A 25512-nucleotide genomic window follows, 5' to 3' on the forward strand; every position below is an offset into this window, starting at 1 on the left:
AAATTGCAAATAACTCATGTTTTGAATTTGTTTTTAATGTATGATCATTAAATTAAACAATAGAAAACGAGTTTTAAATTGCATTAAAGTTAAGCAACAAACTTCAAGAAATCGCAAGTATAGTGTAGACTATTTTACTGATTATAAGGGTGATTATATTCACGGTAGCGTACTGATGACTTTGGTTATTAAACTGGACGTTCGCGAACACAATAACGGAGCGCAGCACTTCGTGTATACAACAGGCACACATACTGGTAACTTACCTTAGAGTGATACGAGACAAACAGAATATAATAGTATATTAGTGAATTATTGCTGAAAATCGAATGCAATTTTATTCAGTAAATTGGTCAAAATTTGTGCGAAAAAATAAAAAAAAAACTCACTAGAAATACAGTTAAGAAAAATATGCAGCATAACCCTCCGATTACCAAGTCTTTCTTTTCCAACACTCCCTGTCGCTTTATACAGAAGATCAACTCAAAATGTAATTCGAACTACGCCACCTATGCTCGGCCGTATATATCTACGGGTATTGCTTTAAACCTAGCTAACGTAACGTATAAAGGTGAAAAACTGTACAGCCGGCTGTGTCGCAGAATATATATATATATGTATAATTGTAAAATTATTCAAATTACGCAACGGCATTAGGCATTAAACATATTAGGCTACACATATCTATTATGCATGGGAGAATTCATATAAACTGGACTCTGTTAAAAATGTAAATGACCCGAGATATTCATCAAGATTGTTACTCTTGTGCTTAATCGAAAAAAAAATATTGAGACAAGATTAGTTCTATTGTATCATATGCTAGGCTGAACTCTACATACTACCCTTGAGAAGTGGTCAATTGCCACGTGAAAGCTAGGAAACCTTTTAATGAATCGGTATTTCTATAAATTATACTACATGATTCGAACACTATTTATGACTAAGAGATGAAAGACATGAGATGAACCGAAGTCTTCATACAATGATAGGTAAAAGAGGAGCAAGCATTATTATTATTTAAAAAAAACCAAAACAATTAATATTGCGTGGACGAAGATATCACCAGATTGTACATATATACTGCCTTTGCTTGACACGTGTTAATGTAAAATACTATATTAAAGTGAAGTTAAATTGAAAATAGGTGTTAAAACAACCAACTGGGGAAAGTGGTTAGTGAGAATAGAAAATATACAATTAGTTATGTATTTACTTTATGGAAGGCGCTCTGAACGACTGACCAAGGCACGCGTCCATGCAGTACACACATACGCACAAGCAGATTATCACCCAGTATCCTGGCTCCAACATGGAGCGATTACACCAACGTCGCCTACTTGCCAACTGACTAAATCTAAGAACGGGATCAACTTATTTCGTACAATATTAAAATGTATATTGGACGGGATTTTTATATGATATGTGCAAAGTTATATCTAGAAATGAAATCGCACGCAATCAAATTGAGTTGAAATAGCACCCCTCCCAATCACACAAAAAAGCCGTATGAAATATGTATCAACAATGTATCACAACGCACACTCAGTTGCATCCACTCATTTCTGTTATTGTGGCGGATGAAAAGGTGCTCATCTACGTTGCTCTATACATTTCAAGTGTATCGATAGTTACTACGGAATGCATAAACACAAAACATGTTAAGTATATTTGATATACATGTACTTATGTTGGCGCTGTCCCGGAAAGAACGATTAGGCGGGGACAGCGCCACCACAAGATAACGTTACAAACGTATAATTATATCCAGACAAATACAACAAATTTAATTTAATTGGATTTTAACCTATATATCTCTATCCGTTAATTGCATACTATTCGATCCTATGCTAAATAATATATAACATTTATATAAAATGTAAGTTTTGTGAGTTTTGTGATAGATTAGCCACCATGAAGGTGAGACCCGAAGAAGGGAAACACTTTTACGATTTTACCCCCCCCCCCCTCCTCTTAAAAATTAGGTAGATTACAATGGACATACGCCACTATTGGTCCAGTCATTGAACATTATTAATACATAATAACGAACTTCATTGGCAACATGTTTTGAAAAAACACAGATATATCGTTTGTATGATATATGTTTTTGCATCAGTGAGTTCGACCTATGGCAAGTCGATGAACACTTCCTCAGTGACAGAAGTTATGTTATTTTCGCGTGTCGGATATTGCTCCAAATATGTAGATATATGCTGTAATAACATATCCCTTATTTATATTCGAAGTAACTTCTGTGCCATTATGGTATGATATACAACCACTAAAGTAGATGTGAAGGCACTTCGATATTAGTCATCGACTGTCATAGTCATAAATTGAGTAATGATACAAATGAAATACTAGTTTGTTTATGTTCTGCCCCAATATTCGATTCATTGTACTTTCGTGGCGTGCAGTCTGTGTCCCATTGTCTGTCTCTATTTGATAGTCTGAAGATCTGCCTTGTGCATCGCGCACACTCTCGTTACCACTATTTCTGCGTATAGATATCATATCATGTTTAATAATATGCACACACTGACTGGGACCACTTCTTGTTCGATGACACAGCCCCTAAAATATACTGTATCTGTCATCTAGATATGTTCTGATGTTTATAGTTATTTTGTGCAAGACAGTATTCCAGTTTGATGACGTCATCAAACATACCACATGTTACTGTTACTTATATTAGACAAAATGGCAAAGAGAGTTTATAAAAGTACACGATTTATAACAAACATAAAATATTTGCCATTATTTGGAATCTGTACTGCAACAAGGTCCCTTCTCAAAGTAGGTTTGGTGGCAGTTGTCTCATGTTGCTCACACTTTTTCCTCATCTTCAGTATTGCGAGTTCCATATCTTTCTAAGCGGGCATGTCTTTTAGGTGCCGGGGATGTTGTATGGTATGTGTCTTTATATGGTGATTTAGCAGCGAATTCGTCCAATCCACTCTGGGATGGCTCGGTGTTCAAATGATGCCCACTATGATGAATATTTTCTCTTGATGGTGACACATGCCGCGAGTGATCTTCACTTCTCGTCCTATCAGGTATTCGGAATGCTGATCTCGGAGATTTTGGAAGTGATTTTAATGATGGCACATCCAACACGCTGAAGGTTTCTGGGGACGTCATTTGGCGCTGCAATCTATGGAGTGATGAAGCACTGTGAGGGCGTTCTAACATAGGTGGTACGTCCAGTCGAGACTTTACTGAACCAGGTACATCTTCTTCACTAATGGACTCCTGTCTGGACTGGTCCCGTAGAGGACGCCTTCTAAACTCCAGGCTTGATTTTGCAGATGGTACATCCTCTTCACTAATGGACTCTTGTTTCATATATTCTTTGGCCCATGCACGCTCAAAATCAAACCTTGATCTAGATGATGGTGGTGGTGTTTCTTCTTCACTAATCGAATCCTGCCTGTATGGTCTTTGCTCTCTTATCTCTGGCACAGAAAGCTGCTTTCGTGGATGAGAACGAACTCCTGATCTCCTTGCAGCTTCAGGAAGTGACATTCCCTTAGATGAGTATTTAAAGTATCGTGGCCTGGGAGGAGGTTGCCCTTTACTGTAATCTTCATCACTTGTGCTCTCTTGTGGCAACAATCGTTTTGGCCTAACAACAATCTCTTTACGTTTTTCAGAATAATACGTTTTGGCATCCCTTAATTCAGCTTGACCTCGCAAATGTGCTTTTCCTTCCCAGATGCGACTACTTTCTTGGCGTAAATATTCCTCTTCAATGCTGTCTTGTGGCACAAGTTTCCTTGGTCTCTCTGAATATCTGGGAGGTCGAGGAGGGTAATCGTCTTCTCTTGATGAATCTCTATCTAGAGAGGGTCTTCTGTGCTCAAAACTAGCACTTCGCTCAGTTGTAGGTATATTCAACATTTTCTTTTCTATCAGTGGGTCACTGTATTGCTTACGCTGGAGGTGCAATCTTCCTTTTGAAATAGAGGCCCTTCCATGCACACGAATCTGTGGGGGATCATCAAACATTGTGTCTTGTCGAAGGAACTCTTTAAAAAGAGCATCTGTCTTCTCATCTATACTGTAATCTCGCTTTGATAAGTTGTACTGTGTTTCATATCTATCTTCACGTTCTTTCTTGAAGAACCTCCCAATCCTACCAGCCACTCGATCCCCAAATGAATCTGACCTTTTCAATTTTGGCCTTTGGTCGTTTGGTGACTCGTATGCTGAGGTCTGTGAGTCTATTTCACTCTCATCCTCGGGAAAACTGAAACTATCATAGAGTGCTCCTGATTTACCCTCAGCTGTAAATTCCCTACGCTTTTTTGATGCTGTGCGAGGATCATCTCTTGCCCGAAAAACAACTTCTGAGCGCCCATCTTTGTTAAAATATCGCCGTTTCGGGCATGCTGCTTTCTCTTTAAGTGTCATTGGTGGGGTTTCTTTTACAGGACTTATATCTGTAGATGTGTAACTTGGACATGTTGTACTCTCTATACTTGTACTATCTCTATCACTAGAAGCATATATGGATCTTTTCTGCAGAATACTTAATGTTGGAGGTCGTTGTTGTTGTTCTATTGATGTATACCCACTGTCGGCCTGCATTTGTTTTAGTTTACTACCTCCATCTTTCTCATATGAACTGTCGCCACCACGACTTCGTTCTGATGTATCAGACTCTTCTGTACTAATTGAGCTGAAAGCATAGTCCAAGCTGTCATCTTTTGTTCTCGATAGGCGTGGTCTTTGTACTGTAAGTCTATTTTTATCTTCAGGCTCTTGTGATTTTTCCATCTTTTTCTTTGCCTTTCCCATCTCTGTTGATTCATAGTATGTGAATTCAGACTCTATTCCTGTGTGATTTGATTGGTTATTTTCTGACAATTTCAGGTCTTCCCTACTCATGCTTGCTGGTACTACAGTGTCTGGCTCTGATGTCACGGGAGATCCATTTGAATCCTCTTGTTCCAATGTTGTTCGTAAATGCCATAATTCTCGGTAATCATTTGCACTGATCATTTTTCTTTCTACTTTCTCTGGACTTGTACCTTCTTCAATAGCAATTTCCGGTGGTGGGCCAGGAATTTGTTTCTTATACTCATTTGCATCATTGGGAATACCTGTTAAATCATTTGTTTTCTCCAGTGTTGCCCATTTATCCTCAGACGGCAAATGTTCTTTCTTGGAAGCCAAATTGCTTAATGTTTTCAGTTTATAAGACAATGAAGGTTTACCAGTCTGATTGGTATCATGTTCATCCAAACTGACTGCTTGTTGTGGAATATCCCACTTTCTGTTCCTCTTGCTAGAAGAAACGTCGAAACTCGCATGTTTGGATAACTTCACAGGAAATAGACCTAATGCACAGCTTTTCAGTTTATTTCCAATGTCATCTTCGTCAGCACTGTGATGTACCTGCACAGCCACTTCAGTCGTATGTGGAGGCAATTGCCGTGTTGGGGAAGGTGTGCTTGCGATTTCCACGTCCTCTGCTTCTGAAGGTTTTAAGTTATCCGTTTGTTCAGATTCTGATAATTCAGATACCGACACATAAGCAAGTTCTTCAAGATTCCCTAAGCTGCCGTGATCTGTTTCCATTGAGGCTGTTATCAGAGCGTTGCTAGGCGTTTTACTTATGCGAGCATTCTTCAAATGGTGGAAGTCGCCTTCAATGTACCTGGCAAAGAAATGATAACAGAACAGATTAATCCAAGGAAGTTCAAGGTAAATGTCTTCGTCATCAAGCCTCTGAACAGTATATACATTCCTTTATATATGATATGGTTTTATGCTGACCAAATGAGTATAATATTTGACCCTGTTATGTGATTACGACTGAGATTGATATATCATGGTGGATGAAGCACGCGTGACATCTATCCTGACGTCAATATATCCTTCGCTCATTGATTCAGTGTAACCGGTCGTAGTTCGGAGTCGGGGAATAGCTTCAGTTTTTGGCGAAAGGAAAGATAATAATTTCCAATTGTTACGTACTTTCGAAGAATTTATTTGATTTCATATCTGTACTGTCTACAGACAAGATTTCTTTGTATAAATTGTACCCTATGTATTATTTTTATCATCCCTATGTTAATGTATCTTTTGCATAATATAATGGTTCTACTTCCATGATTAGAATCGTGGACGATTCATTCTTTTCTTCGATTACTATGTCACATAACAAAATATTAAATTTCGAATGGCTGTTGCAATATCACGTGATTAAGATTAAAATGGCAGCGAGCCATTGGTCAAGATACCCTTAAAAGGAGGAATCGGGAAACCAATCGACCGACCCGAGGATCCCCACGCACGAAGGACGTCCCCGAGATCTTACCTCTGTCTTTATGACGGAACTGTTCTGTTTTGGCGTTTTACAATTATGAACTAAAACGAACTAACTCTACTTATTGATCTGATCTTTGTCTTCGAGTAAGCAGTTGATCCCCAAGTTTACTTCTCACATTTGCCAAGCGAGAAATTCCCCCAACTTATGATCCGAACCTAATCGATATATTACTTTCCTTTCCCCCAAAACTGAAACTATTCCCCGACTCCGAACTACGACCGGTTACACAACCATGAATGCCTATCAAGCGTTTGTAAATATTCGACTTCTCTTAAGCCGAATGTTATTTCCACTTTGCAGCGATGAAGCTCTTTGAAATTGTAGGCCCTATTTTAATTACCGGTACGTCACTCGTGTCAGGCTGATTAGCGTGCATCATCTCTCATTTGCATACCACAATGTTAGCCTATGAAATGGTGGTTGTTCAGACGTCAGATAAATATGAATTGATGTACAATGCATGCTGTATGTCTTGTATAAATTGAGAAAACTTAATTTTCATGGTCTTGAATTACCCTTTACTTTACGATGGTGGTTCTATTTATACATTCTCACATAGGAGATATGCGTGCACACGTACGTCCGTCGTACCAGACACGTACCTGCTTGAGGAAGAATAGTGCGGATCTTTTGCCGTTAACTTCACTTGAAATGAGACTCTGCGTGGCGTTGATGGTGAGGCGTCAATGTCCTGTACACCAATGTCAATGTCTTGTTCAGTCAGTCCGAAATGTGTCGTGGGCAAACCAATGTCTTCTTCGACAGGTTCTGTTTAAAAAACAATAGAGACTGTTTTGTTTCGGGTATTTCTTGTGATTTAATAACATAAAAAACGAGGGACTACTAATTGGCTTACGCACGCCGGGGGAATGACGTTGGATGCCCCAGGCGGAACCCCGGTCGGAAGCCCAGGCGGAACCAAAAGCGAAACGGGGAGTGTACACTGCTGTACCGATAATGTTACTGACTCATCATTGGAGGCGTCTATCAAGCTTTGTAATCTATGAAAAGTGTATAATAGTAAAATTATAAAAATTGTTAAATTCAATTTTATAACAATAAGCGCAGTAATTGAAATAGCATTTGACGTTGTATTCGTCAATTTCATTTCTCTAGTTCGCTAATCAGTGATGTATTATTAGTATATGCCCACCTTGTAAATGTGAATATGAATTGCCGTTCAGATTCCGTGCATAACGATCAACTCCATTATCAGCAAGGCTCTCGCGAACGGCCTTCTCACTGTGGGAGAAAGGGTAATAAATTATACATCAACAATTCACGTATTGTGTTCAGCGTTCGAAACTATAAAACCAAGAATATACTGCCTAGCAGTTACAATTTACGCTTTAATCAGTCATTGTATTTCCACGGACGCGAGGTCGTAAACACAAACAAATAACATTGAGAAAGTTAATAGACCGATAACTATAATATATATAAGGGTATTAGGTAATCGTAATTATTCAATATAACCTGGCGTCGTTTTCGGGCAATGTAGATACAATTACTCCACTTGTTTTGAAGTAGAGCCATAAATATTGTGTAATGCCAGTATCACGCGGCTGAAACTGAACATCGGGGCAACCAACCACAACTAAAAGCACGCAATAACGTGTAAATTACAAGAATTCGTTATTCCCTGTATACTGTGAAAAGAATTAATTATTCACTGGGTTTTAATTTTGCTTATATCGCTGACTGGAAAATGTGCTAAATTAAAACTCAGTGAATATGTAAAATTTAGCATAGAACACATTATCTAAATGATAAAAACGTGAATTTAAAACCCACTGAATATGCCTGTAAAGGTAAATCCGCGAAATTAAAACCCAGTGAAAATTAGTCATTTTACAGTATTGATAAACCAGCCTTGATAAACAGTATTGACGCCAGCAAAAAAATCTAGCATAACTCGTCAATAATTTGATTATGAAAGGACGGCGTGGCGGCTTTCAAGATGGTGATTGAACATGCATCAAATGAAATGCATATCTCATATTTAACTGATGAATTCATTCATAAACATTATTAACATATTATTAGCTATCTCAGAAATAAGTCTTGTTGTGTTTTAGACGCGATTTATAAGCGTGGTGGTCGTCGCGCAGCGCGTGTTCGAATTTCATGTAAATAAACAATGTATATTACACGCGTTGTATACGTCGCCATGAGTCCCATATCGAACAGGACGCGGCGCGACGACTGTCGCCCTTTAAGGTCACATGGGCGCCATATCGAGCACGACACGCTGACACGTCAATGGCCGAGTCGTAATATAGGTGTTGCATAAACTGACTGATTGCTCAATGGTTCAATAGTTGACCCATCTCTAGTTCGCTAATCAGTGATGTATTATTATTTGTGAAGAAGGGGCGAACGTTTTGTCAACGCGGTCATGAATCCAACTCAATATTGACTGGAATAACAACAGGGAAAACAGTTCTACGATGGGTTCACTATTTGCATTGAATCTTCCCGATACGTCACGCGGTGAATCGAGTCCCCGACGTCAACACGACGTAGATACGTCCCGGAGATGTACGTTAGCAATGTCGTTCAAATAGAACACTTTATTTGGTTGTGTATTTATTTGTAATTTAGAACGCATCTAAAAAAAATAATACTTTATTGACAGTATCGACTACTATCCCAAATTACGTCACAGAAGGTCGTCCCCACTAGAGGGCCGACTTATAGCGATGTATTAAATAAATACCGGTTTAATTTAATATTAGTTAATTCAATTTTGTATCGAAGGGGATTTCATAACTGATTAAATGCAGAATATCAATAATCGGAGCAAAAATGTATGCAAGAGATTTAAAAACATTTTATGGTGCGGTGCGCCACCAACGCCAGAAAATGAATGCAGTGGTATATAGATATAGTATGTACCACGATACACTAAACTAGTAAAGTAGCGGATAGTGGCTCGATGTTAGATATTATTAAATGTAATAAAATCCATTATGAGTATTTTTTCAGTTTGTCTAAATCGGTTTAGAGGACGACATTTTGAGAAATCATTTTACTAATATAATTATTTCGGCAAAGTTTCAGGCTCGACATATCACTAAATTATAATATGCCATGTGACCCCGTTATATAAATGATTATCTTTTTTTTTGACAAACGTAAATCGAAGTCATTCAGAGACTGCATACCTTTTTTTCTGTCTCTAAGGAGTGCCTAGCACTAAAGATAGTTGGACAATAATCATGTCCCTCGAGTAAAACGGTTGTAAATGCTGTTGTTGCAAGAATAACGAATTTCCCATAGCGCCCTATTAGACGGGGAGTTGATTATACGAGAAAGTGAACTATGTAGCGTAACTTCGAATTCACTTTGGGTTATTTTAATATGACTGTTCGGCCCTGTATAATGTTCTATACATTACACATATTATTTATCACGAATTAATGGATACTTTATGAATAATTAACTGAATACCCTTCTCTAATACCTATATGCGCTGATTGTTTGGTTTGTACAGTACTCGTAACAACCACTGCACATGCTCATACGTGTGTCTCCTTTACCATCGTACGAACACTGTTTAGTATGCTCCAAATCTTTTTTTTTAGTTTATGATAAATTATACCCCAATTTGATTCTCAACGTCTTGTATCTTAAGCCACAATTTTAACACATACATCATATTTATATATAAACCCACGATATTATTTTCTTTAGGTTGACAGCAGGCATGAGTGATTGCCGAATTTTGTTTCAACCCATCTGGCCTAAACAGCGGCGTGTTACGACGACCACCACTGTTCTTCAAACAGTCCACGTTTTACTGAAACCTGCTTAGTTGTATGTATCGTTTATTCGTTAGCGAGTGCGTAATCACACTTTTCAGGTTACGTAACTTCCGATCGCCCGAGAAAGTGAACAAGAGACGTCACACAATGTGGATTCAAATGTGGATTATCGTATATTATAATTTGTATTTAATTTTAAGCAAATTTTAGCTCATCCTACGCCACTTCTTGTCCGTAAACGTAGCAACTACTAAAGTATGCGCTGACCTTTAAAGAATTGCATGTTTGACAGAAACGTCGGATAACGGTGAGATGTTTACACAATGGTTTCGCGTTTCAGACATGCTCATTTCCTGTGCATAGTCGGGTGGCGTTCTCGGATTACTGCGAATTTCTTTGAATTGAGATGCAACAATTGTAATTTTCAAGAAAACAACCATATAGCGCCAATTTCGACACAAAATCTATTTTTTCAGACAGGAAGTTACAAACACGTATACAGCATTATTTAATCTGAAAATAGTAAAAAAAACAAACATTTTTTTTTAAATGTTCACGCTGCGTAGTTGGTCTCACCTGCCACACAGTCCATCATTCAGTAGCTGCCTTCCCAACTGGAGATCGTCTGCTTCCTTGGGTGCTGGCCTATATTGCGGCCTCTGATAATCGGCGGGAAATTTCTTAAAAAAAGCCTGTTGTCTGTGGGTGGAAATGAAAGACGTAATTTAAAACAAAAATCGAGAGTAACACGACACGGATTTAGAAGCAATCAGGATTACCTTGGCAGATAACGAACCGTATGGTGTAATTAGTCATTTTTTTTGTCACGTGCACGGAGAGAAGAGGGGTTGCGGGGACGGATGGGGAGTAACAAATGGCACACCACTAAAGGCCCCGTGTCATTTTGGCATTGTACTGATACGATTCTTATTATTGAGTTATCTGTGGACACCTGATTATTTCGTTGTTCGTCCTTTGACTGTAACAATTCACTATAAAAGCCGGTTTACACGAGGAAATTGATACAAACGCCGCGGCGTGACTCGGACCAAGATTAGTCAGTCACCGGGTTGTAATCGCGCCCGCTAGCGACAGAGCACTACGTGAAATAAAATGACGTAGATGGATGAAAGCTTTGTCGGTAAAAGCGACAACTGCGTTTGATTGTGTAGTCAATTATATTGCAAATACGTCAAAATATTATTTTTATTGAAAACAATATTGTTGTGCACGACATTCATTACCGTCACAGACCAGCTTATGACTTCAATTTCATCGACGTTTTATTTTCAAGATCGTACAATTTGTTTGATTTCATTCAAAATAAGAGAGGTTCCTGGCATGTTATCGAACTTATCATGTACCATTTCACGCCATACTAACAAACACCGCTACTGTTAAAATTGCACGCGCCAAATTTGATCAAGTTAAATAAGTATCATTGTGTATAATGTAATGATGGGAACTGAATAATAACGAAGCAAACGTTTGAAACACGCTTTGATTGTATTCCTCGATCACTCACAAATTGGGAGGAAAGATATACTACATGAATTTCAAGTGAAATGAAAACTTCCATCGTCGTTACCATGTGAAAAAAAGCTATGATACGAATTACAAAATTAGCCAATTCGAAATCTACATTATTAGAGATAAATGCATCTAACTACTTTGCAAGGTCGCGGTCTTTCACACTAAATATGATTAAATTTCGTATATTCAGTGATTTCGATTTGGACTATTCCATTTACACATTATGAAGATGACCATATTCTCATTTGAAGGTTTATGTATTGAAACCAGTACTAATGCCAGCACCATATTAAACAGTTGGATGGATGTTATAATTATTACCACGCGCTCCAAGATGGAAACCATGTAACTAAAAATAACAAATGTGCCTTTTTTTCTAGGTGTGTTGTCAGTATGCTCAGGCTTCAATAGCTCTAAAATTCATACAAACAAAAGTGATGCATATAAACCTTGACATCTGCCACGTTAAATATATTACTATATATGTCAAATGCTTAAATTAGTTCGTACGACCAGATCGTCTCTATCCACGAGGAGTTTTTAAACAGGAACGGGACAACGCTATTTTGTTGTTGAAAACACTAACCGACTTTCAGCAAGTCGGTACATCACAACAAAGCATTATTGCAGTTGATTAAAATGAGTGAACGTGGACGATAACATTTGGAAATTACGTCGCCCACTCGCGTAATGTTTTGGGCAATTCTAGGAGTAGTATTTCAGTGACAGTGTGTGTTTTGGAAACATCAACGATAAGGATCTATTACTTAATTGATTGTCAGAGATTTCCTGAGTGCATGTGTCGTGAATCATCCTTACCAAAATTGACATTTAATGGCACTATCTCCATTTACCGGCGTGCCATTCTACTAAAGATTGTTTTCCCGCTTAGCGAATCAACGTCGTAGGCGGAAAAAAATAGTCTTCTGGGAGGGAAGCCGACGATGACATTTCCGCTTATATCAGGCCTTTAAGCAGGCTAAAGATTTGCTCTTTTGAAAGGGTGGCCACTGTTTGTCAACTAGTTTCGACAGGACGGCGAGACGGGGCGGACTAAAAACGTTAAATAATCCAAGTTTACGTAATAAATTTAGTTAAGTTGTGTGTAATTCCACGGAAATGCGTGAACCAAACCATGCCATAGCGAAAAAAATAAATATTATATTGTCTTGGAATATTATTTTTAGATTGTTGATGTGAATTCCGAAGATTCAAGTTGGCGATATAATGATTCCACAACAACAGTCATTCTCACTCCCAAATCATCTTTTCGGCATACATTCAAAAAATAAAATTAACTGTATAAACATGTTGACACTCGTATATCTTAATCGATGGTTTCCATGACAACCATCAGTTCTGATCATGCTAACTGTGTCGTACTGCGCATCCAATTACGCTCCTCGTGATTCTCTAGACAATATTAAGTATTGATTTATAATATTTTAGTTTAAGGCATTTTTATTGCATCCCGTTATGCGACTCAGAATATTTACTGTTACCGGTAGTCAAGCCGAAGCGTGGATTTTTATCTAATGCCAAACTAAGTGAATATTCAAAAGAGTTTGGTTTTTGCGATATATTGGCGTGCTTCTACTTTATCTCCAACTACGTGATTTAATTGGCGATTGGGTATGGAAGGTGCTTAATATCAGCGGTCATCGCGATGCATCGTGATCAATACGGGCCATATGTGGCGTATACCGCGCAAATAAAATACATTTGTTTTTAAGCGTAATTCGTATGCGGTCTGCGTGACGCCCCCCCCCCCCGAGTGGGACACTTAAAAACAGATATGGGGACGTGTCGCCCTTCGGACAGGTATTTTCAGGCATTTGAACTAGAACAGGGGTATGGATTCATTTTTTTGCGTATATATTAGTCAAACATGTGGGTATGCTTTCTGTACTCTTTACTCTACTTTAAGTGTTGAACTTCCACAAACATTTAGTATTTTTTTATAAACATAATTTGGATCAGGATTTGGATATTTACAGAATCTCAGAAACAAATGAACAAGCATTATCATTCCCAGTGTAAGCCCCAGAATGCAATGCGAATATGGTCCCTGTGTTATAAATATTATCAAGTAACTATTTGTTCAACAAACTATAACATCAACGTGTTTTTTACCGGGGAAAGGTGCAGTAAAGTTAGGTTCCCGGTGAGTTCAAAAGCCGGAAAGAGTCATTATTTGTGTGCAATCTTTCAGACCTTAATGGCCTTTAACGGTAGGATACGTACCTAAATGTCAGAGTATCACCCCGTGATGTGAAGCTCAGCTTACCATTTAAGTGTGTAAATCGGCTACCGTGTTCGATTACCCTTACGTGTAATAACACGATAAAACAACAACAAAAATCACGTGCAAGCATTAAAAATAGTTTTGATGTTTGCATATGTTGAACTGATAGTAACTTAAAGGGCAGCACGTGTTCGAATTTCATGCAAACAAACAATGTATTATACAGGCGTTATGTACGCTCGCTATTAGTGTATAATCGAACAGGACGTCGCGCGACGACCACCAACCCAGCGGTGGCCGTCACGCAGCCCGCGGTCGAACTCGTTTGCACTCGTTGTATAAGTCATCACATAGGACCCACATATCATACACAACGCGCCGTGTCCTTTAATCAGGGCATTGTATAAAAACATCATATACGCACAGCGTAACTTTTCAAGTAACTTTGTATCTAAAATATAAAATTTCAGCCCGAATAAATCCACCTTAAAATTAGCCAAATTTTCGGCATATACAAGAACGATAAGCTTAATCTGACTTTACTTAAGTATCATACTCCGGTAGAATTAGCCGCCGCCAGGGGGAAATAGGCTTTTAATGATGTTTTTTTTTTCTCGCGAGTGTTAACGCTGCCGCTGAATAAAGTGTAATGTTTTTTTGGCGGTGGTCGACGCGACTACCTGCGTTCGATATAGGGTTAGCGAGAACAGGTAAACAGTGAACACGACGACTTGCAATAATGATCCTGTTTATATCCACCGAGGTAACAAATCAAACAAATTGATCAATTGAAAAACCTAGGCCATCGGAGGTCTGCTGGGGGACGTCAAGAAGTAGCGCGTTAACAAATTCCTAGATCCGCCAGTGATGTTCTCCGACGCATCATCCACTGTGAATGGTGCATGTCGGGAAGACAACCCGGAGCCTTATTTCAGCTACCTCTTATATTGCTGAATATCATGTGGTATCACCCAATCAAAGAAGAGCACAATGAAATGAACAGCGACCATTTTCTAGTAATCATGAATACAACAGTACCTACAGGCAGAGGTTTAAATTACCTCCCGTGTAAAAACCTAATGAGGTCGTTTTGTGTTATTTCTCCAAAACGTGTACACAATTCATTCCCGTTCAAGTATATTGCTATCATATCTATAACCTAAATACACCTGAAATTCACTTACTGGAGATTTATTTGGTAAAAAATAAACGTTCTTTTTTTTTAAATTCACCCACATCCATATAAAGGATGGATAATTAAAAAAATATATTATAACCGTTCTGTTCTGCGCTCCGTTACGTTAATTACTATGAAATTAAAAAGAATAAGCATTACATCCTGTACTTGGCATACTAACATAATGAATATTACAGAATTTTTTTTTCTTTACATAAAAAACCTGAAGAAGACCGACTAACTGGCGGATATTTAAATTATTCAAGAAGGGAGAAGAAAATTATATATATATATTTATATTTTTTCAATAGGGTAAACGTCTATGCGAAAACCTATAGTTTCATCGTCACTTTTTTATATAATTATAGCCGTAACGGGATATATTTTTCTTAATCGCACGAAACACAGTCCGGAGGTCGAACATTTTTTTCAATATGAGTAATTATTATCATACAATTTTAATGTCAGATAAATTTAATCGTCACGTGAACAGACGCGAGGTCCGTCGAGACAGCGCTACTCGGGAATACGACCACGTCACTTACCTTCGAAGTGGCTTTTTCTTTTTGATACAGTACTTGCAAAAGACGATGACGCAGATGACAAGAATAAGACCTCCCACCACCCCAGTAACGAGGATGACAATTGGAAGATACTTTGGTATCGAGGAATTTTCCTGAAAATAAGAAAAAAAAAATAATTGTTCCCGGAACGATTTCAAAATGATGATATATATATATTTTATTCCATGATTAACGAAAGCAGAGAAAAACATCGAGAACGCCAAGAAAACTTGACCACAAAAAAACAAACAAAAAAACAACAACAACCTCAACACCTGTTGGAAAGATGCCATACATTGTACAATGGCTGTCTTGAACTGACTAATGAACGTTCAAATAAGTGTCGTAGTATCTGTAATTCGACATGATAATTACGATCAAAATACCTCAAACCGAGAATGTGTTTTACATTTTTGCTTAAAAATGATTGTGACCTGCCACGCACATCACAACCGTGATACCTATTAAAGTAATAACGTGAATTGTGTTATGTATATATACAATAGAGTAAACCACACGAATCGATTAATTATGTGATAGGCGTATGTTAAAATAAAAGATAATGTAACAATAAAACGTAGCATGGGTGACTAGTTAATAGTAAAAAGAAACCAGTCCAAGACAAAGCAAAAACTGTGTGTATATCTCGTAACGCCGCTGACAGGGATAAGGCTACATACCATGAGAAATTATTACAATAGCTCCCCGGCACAATAATTGGCATAGCACACGCTATACAATCGACATCATGACTGACTTTCGCCAGCTTACATAGCCGGATTATGTCTAACACGGATCGTGGGTGGAATCGAGGGGGTACGTTCATACGTCCCGCCGCCTAGTGTCGTTTTTTTAGTTCCTTGCCCGGAGCTCCCTGCTGCTATATCCGATATCCCAATCAGACTATAGAGTGTCGGAGAACTGGTGTTTGATTTCTCCACGAACATAATTCATGGAAATGCGGCTCAAAGGATGAATCGCTGGTTTCCATGGTAACTACCGTCCATCTCCGATGACGAGTGAAAGCACATTGTTAAATCTTCCTATTTTCCCTCCTGTCACGTGTTCTCTGTGCACGAGAAACATGCCCAGTTACACTTTCCGTCATTATGAAAACATCACGACAAAACCGACGGCCAACACGTTGTTGGTCCATTCCCAACGTGTATAATCAGCAAGCGACGGCAAAGTACGCATGGTAAACTAGACACACCCAGTCCTACAACGAGGGGCATACGTGTCGAACGCTAACAATGTTCTCATTCTACCATTTTTCCGGCGTTAACATAATGTGATATTTCCAAGAAGCCTAGGTAGCCCAGGTAATTCTCATTTTCCTGTTCACACTACAATACATCGATGACGTCAATATTGAATAATTGAATGAGTACGATGCCGATCTGCCAAGAGATCATCCATGTTCGTCTTCACTACCGCAGCAACCCTCGACTTCCACACAATTTTCTGGGTCAACAGTTTTTAGAAAAGCATAAGAAGCAATTACGTAAAGCGTTGAATTCACATCGTCCATACAAAGGATACAACGAGTTTCATATTTAATTTCCGCGACTAAGAGTCAACAATAAATGTGTGGCTTCAGAATAGTTAAAATATCACACTACTCTACAATGACAACTCTCTTACTTTCCCTGGACGCGGAAAATATTTAAGACTGGCCCTAAACTAAACTCGTACGCTTATCTCTGTAGGGAGATGCAAGGGGCATACGTCCACGTGATATATGTATATCCTAGAATAGAAGCACACTCACTCGTACGAGGCTGTGTTCAAGGTCGCTCGTGATCTTACGTGCGTGGCTGTGACTACAGTTTTTTTTTTATTGTTTAATCTTATCTTGTGTGTAGTTTTAGTTTTAGAGTTGATAACATACAATATCAAGTTGCCTAATGTTTACGTAGATTTCTCGTTATTGGAAATGCGCTATCGGATTTCTTTGTTGCGAAGTTGAATTCAACATGTTGTTTTGGGTATTATGATGATTAAGTCAAATATTGAAATTTTCGACAGAGTGGACATAATAAATAAATTAAATCGGTCAAAATGTTAAAAAAAAATGACATATAAAATCGCTATACCGTAAATAAATTCAACGAATACACCTTGAAAGTTGAGAAGTATAAGCTTGCGTGACAATCGTATGATTGCACTTCTCTAATGCATTTAGAGCTTTAATGAGAAATAAATTAGTACGCAATTACCCAGTCAACGAACCGATAATATCAGGTTGCACTTGGAGCGTAATGTACTGAGCGAGTCTGACAATTATCCCCGACATGCACCACCTTCAGAGCCGGTGATGTGTTATAGCACCGAACAGCGCCCCCGCTCCAGTTCAAGTGTTTAGTAACATGCAAAATGTCACATCTGTATATAGTTTTATTTCGAGTAGTGTGGTAGTTTGGATAACCAAGGGGCACATTCATGAAGAATTTATTTTTATTCTGGGGGTTCTTGGAAAACCACTCTTCGTAGGCGTTCTATGACAAAAATATATATTCGATAACTGCAATAAACTGCATTGCACCACAACAAACAAACATTACTGTAAAATGTTGTAAAAATCATCAAACAATGTCTAATTTTTCGGAAAAAAATAACTGAGAAAATAACATGTGGGTTAGTGTCGGCTTATTTTTAATGATGGTCGTTATAATACTTGAACTAATATTTTCAACCCATTTTGGCGTTAAGTTTTGATATTGTTTTTGAAGAAATGTGTCATTAATTAAATGAAAGAAGCAAATATAAAATATGGACCGTGACGTGTTCGAACTTGTTTTCATGAAAACATTGACAATGAAATTTCCTCATAACATCATTAGGCCCTACTTTAGTGGTAATTAAAAAAAAACTAGTTTAATTTTGTTTCCGGACTTTCGAAAAGCCAATCACATGGGCTATCTAGGCAACATACTACTAATGACGTCACAAATAATAACGTATATCGTAATAAATTAATGATTGTTCACGTGGGCGTTTGATTCGGGCACAAACAAAATTCCAAACAAGAACCATAAGCTGGGAGATTTATATTAAAAATCCTGTCGTGGAAAACTTTCTCAAGTTTATTGAATTTCATAAAAAACAGTTAACTGGAAAGATGATTTAGGTAATGGTGTTCGAAAAGTCGACGACGTTAAAATATAATCGATAACATTCATTGAAAAGTCCCGTGACAATCATACTAATGTGAATATATTTAGTAACAAGGCGAAATTAGAGAACGTAGTGCATTTGTTTAATTTATCATTATTTTTAGGTTTGTGTTGAATGTTACTTGTATAGTAGTATAATAATGGCAAGTCTACGTAACTTATTTATTAAATAATGATGATGAGATTAAAATGTCCCAGTAAATTAGTCACAGTGTTCAATGCGTGTTTTCTCTCTATTGTAATAGGAAATCACTATGAGATCTACAATCGAACTTGAACTGCATTTCATTATTAATTACGATCTACAAGCAATTACTATGTTGACTGGGACGTCATGCCAACGCACCGTGAGATTGAAGGACTGATTTATTGTTCACCCCGCGCTCACAACCGTTCATGAAACATGATTTTTTGAAAGATCGCGTGTTCATCTTTGAATTTTTTTAGGCACTCGCCGACAACTTGCGTAACTTTTATTTTGGAGACACTGTGAGAAGGTTGGGTGGTAAATTCACTGGCTTAGATTCATTCACTCACGGGTTGGACTTTCGGATAACCTTAGTTAAAGTCCACAGGTGCTCGTGTGTCGCCCTGGACCTGTGGCCCCCGATTTAGCGCGTTTACGTGACAGGAAAGTTGTCGTACAGTTATGTCACGTAGTTTCAAATGTTGAATATGATTTGTTACAAAATGCGATTGTTTTTAATTTCCTACAAGATAATTGACTGTTCGTACATTATTGACAAATATGATTTCCTGCATATTTCCAGGCGCCGACGTGGAACGTGATAAGAGCGTCTTTGGCAACTCAGTCATCCTTTTTCGGTAAGAGAGATTCCGTATCAACACGCAAGCGCTGGAAGAATGACAGTAATTGTAATGCCCAGTACCTGCCGAGTCAGACAGACACGATTCAGAATACGCCAACGTTCAATTGAATTACTGAGTTAATTGGAAAGCGAACGTCGCTACAATCAAACTGATGCGTCATTTTGATTGGTCACATATAGGGCGTCGTCAACTCAGCTAAACCAATCAGTTACACAATTTGCCTGACATAACCAATCTTAGTGCAAATTAGATAATTAGAAATCAGATCACGTCACTATGACTTTGCTTTGCACAACGTGGGAGAAGGGGGTTGGGGCATACAGCTCAATATGGCGCATTTTTTTTTTCTACAAATATAAACCATTTGTATAGACGCTCGCCGGAATTCCCTTCGTGGACGTGCAGCTAAATACATACGTTCATAAGTAACACAGTGTTCGCTACTGGGGGCCACCGGGGATCTACGATCGACGCGGTCGCTTGGCTATTTTTAGACACGAATGGAGAGGAATATTAACACACCTCGTCAGTCTATTAAAATTCAACGCACGCACTTGGGGGCAAGCGATGGTTTGTTTCCTACTGCTCATTCGTAATGAACTCACTATATAGCGTCACTTAGATACTAAAGGAAGGAGACGAAAGCAGGAGGGTGGTATGACAAAGAGGATAATCACCGCGGAGTTTGATAATGGCCATTCTGTTCAAGATGGGCGCGTTATCTGCTATAAAACAGAAATGTGTCAAACAATACAGTAGGGGTTAAAGGTTATATTATATAGCAGTCACGAAAATGACGTCGTTGAGCTATAAATACTTTTCTCTAAAATGGGATAACGCACCTTTCATAAATTCCAATTCTGCCACTAAATTTACGAAATAAAAAGAACGGAAAAAAGAAATAAAAGAGTGTACTTATTCGAAAGGTGATAACGAGGTGTTGAGATAATTAAATTCTAGGATACGCTTTGAACCGTATTTCTTAATTACATATAATATTCAGTAATATACGAGCCCGCCTTCAGGGGGAGGGGCGTTTAAAAATGAGATGTTGGGTTCATGTTATCGTTTTCTACGCGGGGATACGTGTTATAACGGAGACACATTCCGCTGTCAGTGTGACACATGATTCAACCGCAGAATAATAAAAATAAAAAAAAATGTCATTCATCGTGATTTGAAATATTAAAATTGTGACTATTTGAAGAAACACATACATAAATGCGACAAAGTGCTGACAATGAGGCCGACGTGAGTGAGGCGCCGCCGTATGGACCCGTGACGTCATAGTCGGAGACGCAGCTAGAATGATAACTATCTACGCATCGCTGTATGTGCTTTATCATTAGACGGGCCCTTTAAGGTTCTTTGGAATGCGAGTGCAAATAGTCAGACTATTTGAGAACTTAACACTTAACGCACCAGTATCAGAATTTGTCTAAGTGGATTGTCTTTCTAGATTTGAAACTATCTTGATGACTGTACATTCCCGTATAAATAACCTTTTGACTTTTTCACGACATCAAGCGATAAATCTTGTCCGTGTTAAGAGGACTAGAGGGGTTACATTTACACAATTATTCAGACAAAAACATGCAATGATCGACAAGTTCAACATAATTTAATTTACATTCCTGAATGTTAATATTCAGTCGCTATGAATGATCGAACATGGGCGAAATTACGTTAAATACATCAAGGATCTTGAACGCAGCGTGTACCACTGGAGTGACTTTGGATCGGCGTTAATTCTTCTAAAAACCGAGTAAGAATAGGCGACATGAACTTGAACTTGAACGACGTATCATGGTATTAGCGACGACAATTTTTATAAGTTCGGTTGCAACGTGATAGGGCCCCATAGATATACGCAGTATATCGCGACTGTGTATGCGATTTCCCTTACAACACACTGTGACGAAAGCGAAGCGCTGTTACGTCAGTCAGATCGAAGAAGAAGAAAAGGGAAGGAAAAAAAACACTTACCGGGTTAAAAAGCCACAAAGCGGTATATTGTTAACGTTCGGGACCTGGAACACCTCGTAGCAACAACTTAAAGTGACGACTGCGTAAAGCGAACTGGCTACAATGCTCACTGCTGGATGAAACGCGCAGAGGCTGGTTTTATGTCGTCATCGCTAATGTTTATTGACAAGGGGAGAATAAAAGTTGCGTGACCTGCCTGGCTTATTGCAAGCCGAGTTGTCAGAATTTCAAATATCCCCGCCGAATCATGCTTTTTTTTCACTCTCTCTGGATTTCATGGCAATGTGTCACATGATATAAACACTGGAATGTATTAAGCGATATTTAGCGGGGGGGGGGGTGCCTATAATCGGTCGAATGAAAATATTGATTAAATGTTCGTTCTTAAAATTATTAAAATTAAATTACATCATCCAATTTGGTACATGTCTCGGTCACGATTTTGACGCATCACTGTTTTGAAATACAAAAATCAAAAAAGGGATGTTTACCCTGGGGACCGCTGTTATATGTATAATTTTGACATCTGACATCATTAACTCTAATAGTAGTATTTGCTTTTGTTGGTCTGTGTATCTTCAACATGGAATATCATTTTTAAACTAGCATTGTCTAGGAAATATTTTGTTTTCCTTAAAGCGGGAGTCGTCACATGCGCATGCGGCACTCTGCCATAGCGCGTTGTTGTTTACAAACACGCGTCTACCCATGATATTTTGCGTTTTTAGCGTGCGTTGTTATCATCGCTTGGGACCCCCCCCCCCCGTTTTGAAACGTCAGTTGCATTATTGCCGTCACGGTTAACAAATTAAATATTTTTAAAGTCGGTTTCTATTACAACTTTTAACTTTTCTAATTAATTGGTCGTAGTCTCAATGACAATGGATGTTGCGAGGTTCGTAAATTGATGTTGGTAACTTGATACAACACATGTAGTTCGTTAAATATAACACTGATCCTCGCTGTGCAACTACGCATATAAAGGATGTACCATTTTCAAATGGGGGGGCCTTAAAACGTGAATGTTTGGCTAATTATTTTGTCTTTCCTTAAACGGACATATATAGGTAGGCTCTGAATTATCTTTACGGACATTATTACTCATTTTCTTTTTTTGTTGTGTTTCTACTCACGTCTTACCACCCCAGTAGAAATAATGACTCACCCCTGAAGTGTTTTTCACTGGGACTGATAGACAGTCTATTTTCAATGACACCAGCGTGAAGGTAGTGCAGACAGAGATGACGATGTTGCCATTCGTGGTGAGATTGTACGCCTATTCTCCAACTTCAATAACAAATTCAATTTATTTCCAGTATATAATATTAAATATAACTTTATTGAGAACGTATGTTGACTACTTAAATGACAAGTAACCCTAATAACGAAAGACGACCTCTCGCTATTCCGAGAAGAAGACTAACTTTTTTTTTGGTAACGGTAAGATGATTATCGGTTCACTCGAATGTTGTTGTTCTTTTCATGAAATTTTGCTATTTCACTTGAAAAGCAGTGTTATTTACACATGTACCATGTGAGTCAAGTTACCCGTCACTGATATAAGACAGAGTGATCCGTCGAGCTCCTCCCGCCAGTGAATTTTGGAAAAGTTCAAGTTCAAATTCACCCAGCCAATATTTCAATGCGTCAGTACGCCATCACCAAACCACCTCGTTTTCGCTAATGAATCAACTCGCCAATCTCTATTGGTCTGGTAATGTATGTACAGGTAATACAGCAGGACAGAGGGGATAATGTGAGACATCTCGTCCTGTTGTTATCTACGTGTTCTCCAATTCCCACCCTACATCGACACTGACCACGCAGAAGCCAGACACACGCCGGCTTTACGACTTCACTGGTTAAAATAACTCACTGATTACAGCGGGGAATTGTGATATGTATCATTGTGGCTTATCTTTTACTACTGCATAAAATCACTACATATGACGCTAACGCCAAATGGCCACTCGCGCTGTCAATCAGCTAGCCGGTGTATATTCAATAATTCACTTTAAATACAAGTATTTCAAATCTTACGACAACTTTAGATTACATTCGTGTCCATGTAAGCATATGCCTTGATACAAATCATAATTGTGGTGTGAAACCTATATAAGATTAATGTGACTGTGCATATGTATATTGCGGTATTTTCGTGGTGCATGTCAGGCACGCGATCGATTACCTGCTTGTTATCAACTGTCGTTATGCATTTTCAATGCACAAGTGATGTCATCATTCTTTGCCTTTAGTGTAAGTGATGTCACCATTCTTTGTGTTTCAAAACAGTTGATGCTGTCATCATCTTGTCGCGATGAATTCTGAAGTTGTTGTGATTTAAAGCGGGGAGTCGTCACCTGCGCATGCGTCAGATGGCCATAGCGTGTCATTGTTTACAAACAAGCGTTGTTACCGTCGCTTGGGACTCAATTCCCGCGCGTGTGCAGGTGACGACCCTCCCACTTTAAATTATATCACACCCACACACATGAACTATAAACAAAGCATAGCAGAGTTCTCCTTAAAGCGCTACAGTCGTCGCGCAGCGTGTGTTCGAATTTCGCGTAAACGAACAGTGTGTTTTACACGCGTTGTATACTTCGAAAACAACGCGGTGCGACCACTGTAGCGATTTTAGAAATAAAAAAGACCTACCACAGCTTGTCCGTTTCCATTGGCCATAGGTTGCGTAGTAATGTTATAATCCTGGAAAAAAACACATAAAGACATGTATGTCAGTATCGAAACAATCGGCATATGCTTATTTAGAAAAATTCAAAGTCTGCTGTTATCTAGACTCCCATTAAAAACAGTAATTTTGTGATTTCCTCACGGCCATATACCTGACTCTGACGGCCATTTTGAATCTAAAAACAGTGATTTTGTGATTTCCTCACGGCCATGTACCCGATTCTGGCGGCCATTTTGAATCTGAAAATAGTCACAGCTTGAACTAATTTTTCTCTTAAACAAACTTGAGTCAATTTTTATTTTTGTTTCACGATTTTTTAAGAGGTCTCCAATATTATCATCATTCACACAAAGTGAATGTTATTATAGATTGCACACATTTACCGACTAGTGAAACATACTAGTGGCTACATTGGAAATGCGACGGACGAACTAAATATTTTGCGCTTTAGTTTTCATAGTGTGAACGGAACTTCGGTGCAGGTATTTTCTCGGAGATGCGTGTTATTCTGTAAGGCAGGTACGTGCGTGTATGGGCGTAAGAGAGTGTATAATATCAGTTGATTGGAATTATTATTACATGTACTTTTGTTTATAATTTGAATATGTGGCGCGGCTCGCACCCGTATACAGGTGAAATGACATGCTTTATTAGTAGTAAAAGAGTGTGTTGTGTGTGTTGGCGTAGATGTGAGTACTCTTCACTATTGACATTAATAGACTGCACATCGATCAGGCGACTGAAACACTATTATTGAAGCGGAACTGTTAGTCGCGCCGCATTGTGTTCGACGAGGGGTCCAATACGACGCTTACAACGTTACATACAACACTTGAAATTCAAACGCTGGTACGAACACAGCCCCAAGTAACCACAATAAATTGTCGGCTGTCGGTGTTTGAGGGGGAGGGGCACGTGCGAATCATACTAAAACTTCGTTTTCCCAGTGTTAAATTTAAAGTCCAGGAGTGGGAATAAAAGATATATGCTCTAGGTTTCATTTCACTGAAGGCACCTTCAAAATTTCTCATACGTTGGATATTTGGGCAGGTAAAAAGTCTCCTAAAATAATAAAAACAAGTTTACCTAACACCAAGAATTTAAAAACCTAGTACCCAGCCGCCACACTATTTTTTTCGGGGAAATATTACCCTGACCTCAATAAATTTCGCCCGAAATGTGTATTGCACGGTGTATGA

The 25512-nt window shown here is 38.5% G+C and overlaps 1 protein-coding gene across 2 annotated transcripts; it reads right to left on the reverse strand.

Moving 5' to 3' along the window:
• Window positions 1-308: 308 nt before the first annotated feature.
• Window positions 309-24305, reverse strand: LOC144360551 (uncharacterized). Of its 2 annotated transcripts, none has more exons than XM_078013224.2 (6): window positions 24277-24305; window positions 15608-15738; window positions 10684-10806; window positions 7494-7582; window positions 6943-7108; window positions 309-5665 (listed from the first exon to the last, which is right to left on the reverse strand). In XM_078013224.2, exons 1-6 carry the CDS (start codon window positions 24301-24303, stop codon window positions 2830-2832), a joined length of 3372 nt encoding a protein of 1123 aa, XP_077869350.2. In that variant the 5' UTR covers window positions 24304-24305; the 3' UTR covers window positions 309-2829. The 2 variants fall into 2 exon arrangements, with proteins under 2 accessions (XP_077869350.2, XP_085359307.1); XM_085503181.1 differs by lacking the exon at window positions 24277-24305 and adding an exon at window positions 16306-16379.
• Window positions 24306-25512: the final 1207 nt, after the last annotated feature.

The sequence above is a fragment of the Saccoglossus kowalevskii genome, chromosome 9, assembly GCF_978046115.1.
Source record: "Saccoglossus kowalevskii chromosome 9, keSacKowa6.1, whole genome shotgun sequence".
Classification (NCBI taxonomy): domain Eukaryota; kingdom Metazoa; phylum Hemichordata; class Enteropneusta; family Harrimaniidae; genus Saccoglossus; species Saccoglossus kowalevskii.

Coding starts and splice junctions, on each gene's coding strand:
- LOC144360551 (XM_078013224.2), bottom strand. CDS start 24,303: ATGGCCAATGGAAACGGACAAGCTGTG. Junction 10,807..15,607: donor AAGAAAAAGCCACTTCGAAG/GTAAGTGACGTG, acceptor TTCCACCCACAG/ACAACAGGCTTTTTTTAAGA. Junction 5,666..6,942: donor CACTATTCTTCCTCAAGCAG/GTACGTGTCTGG, acceptor TTTCTTTGCCAG/GTACATTGAAGGCGACTTCC.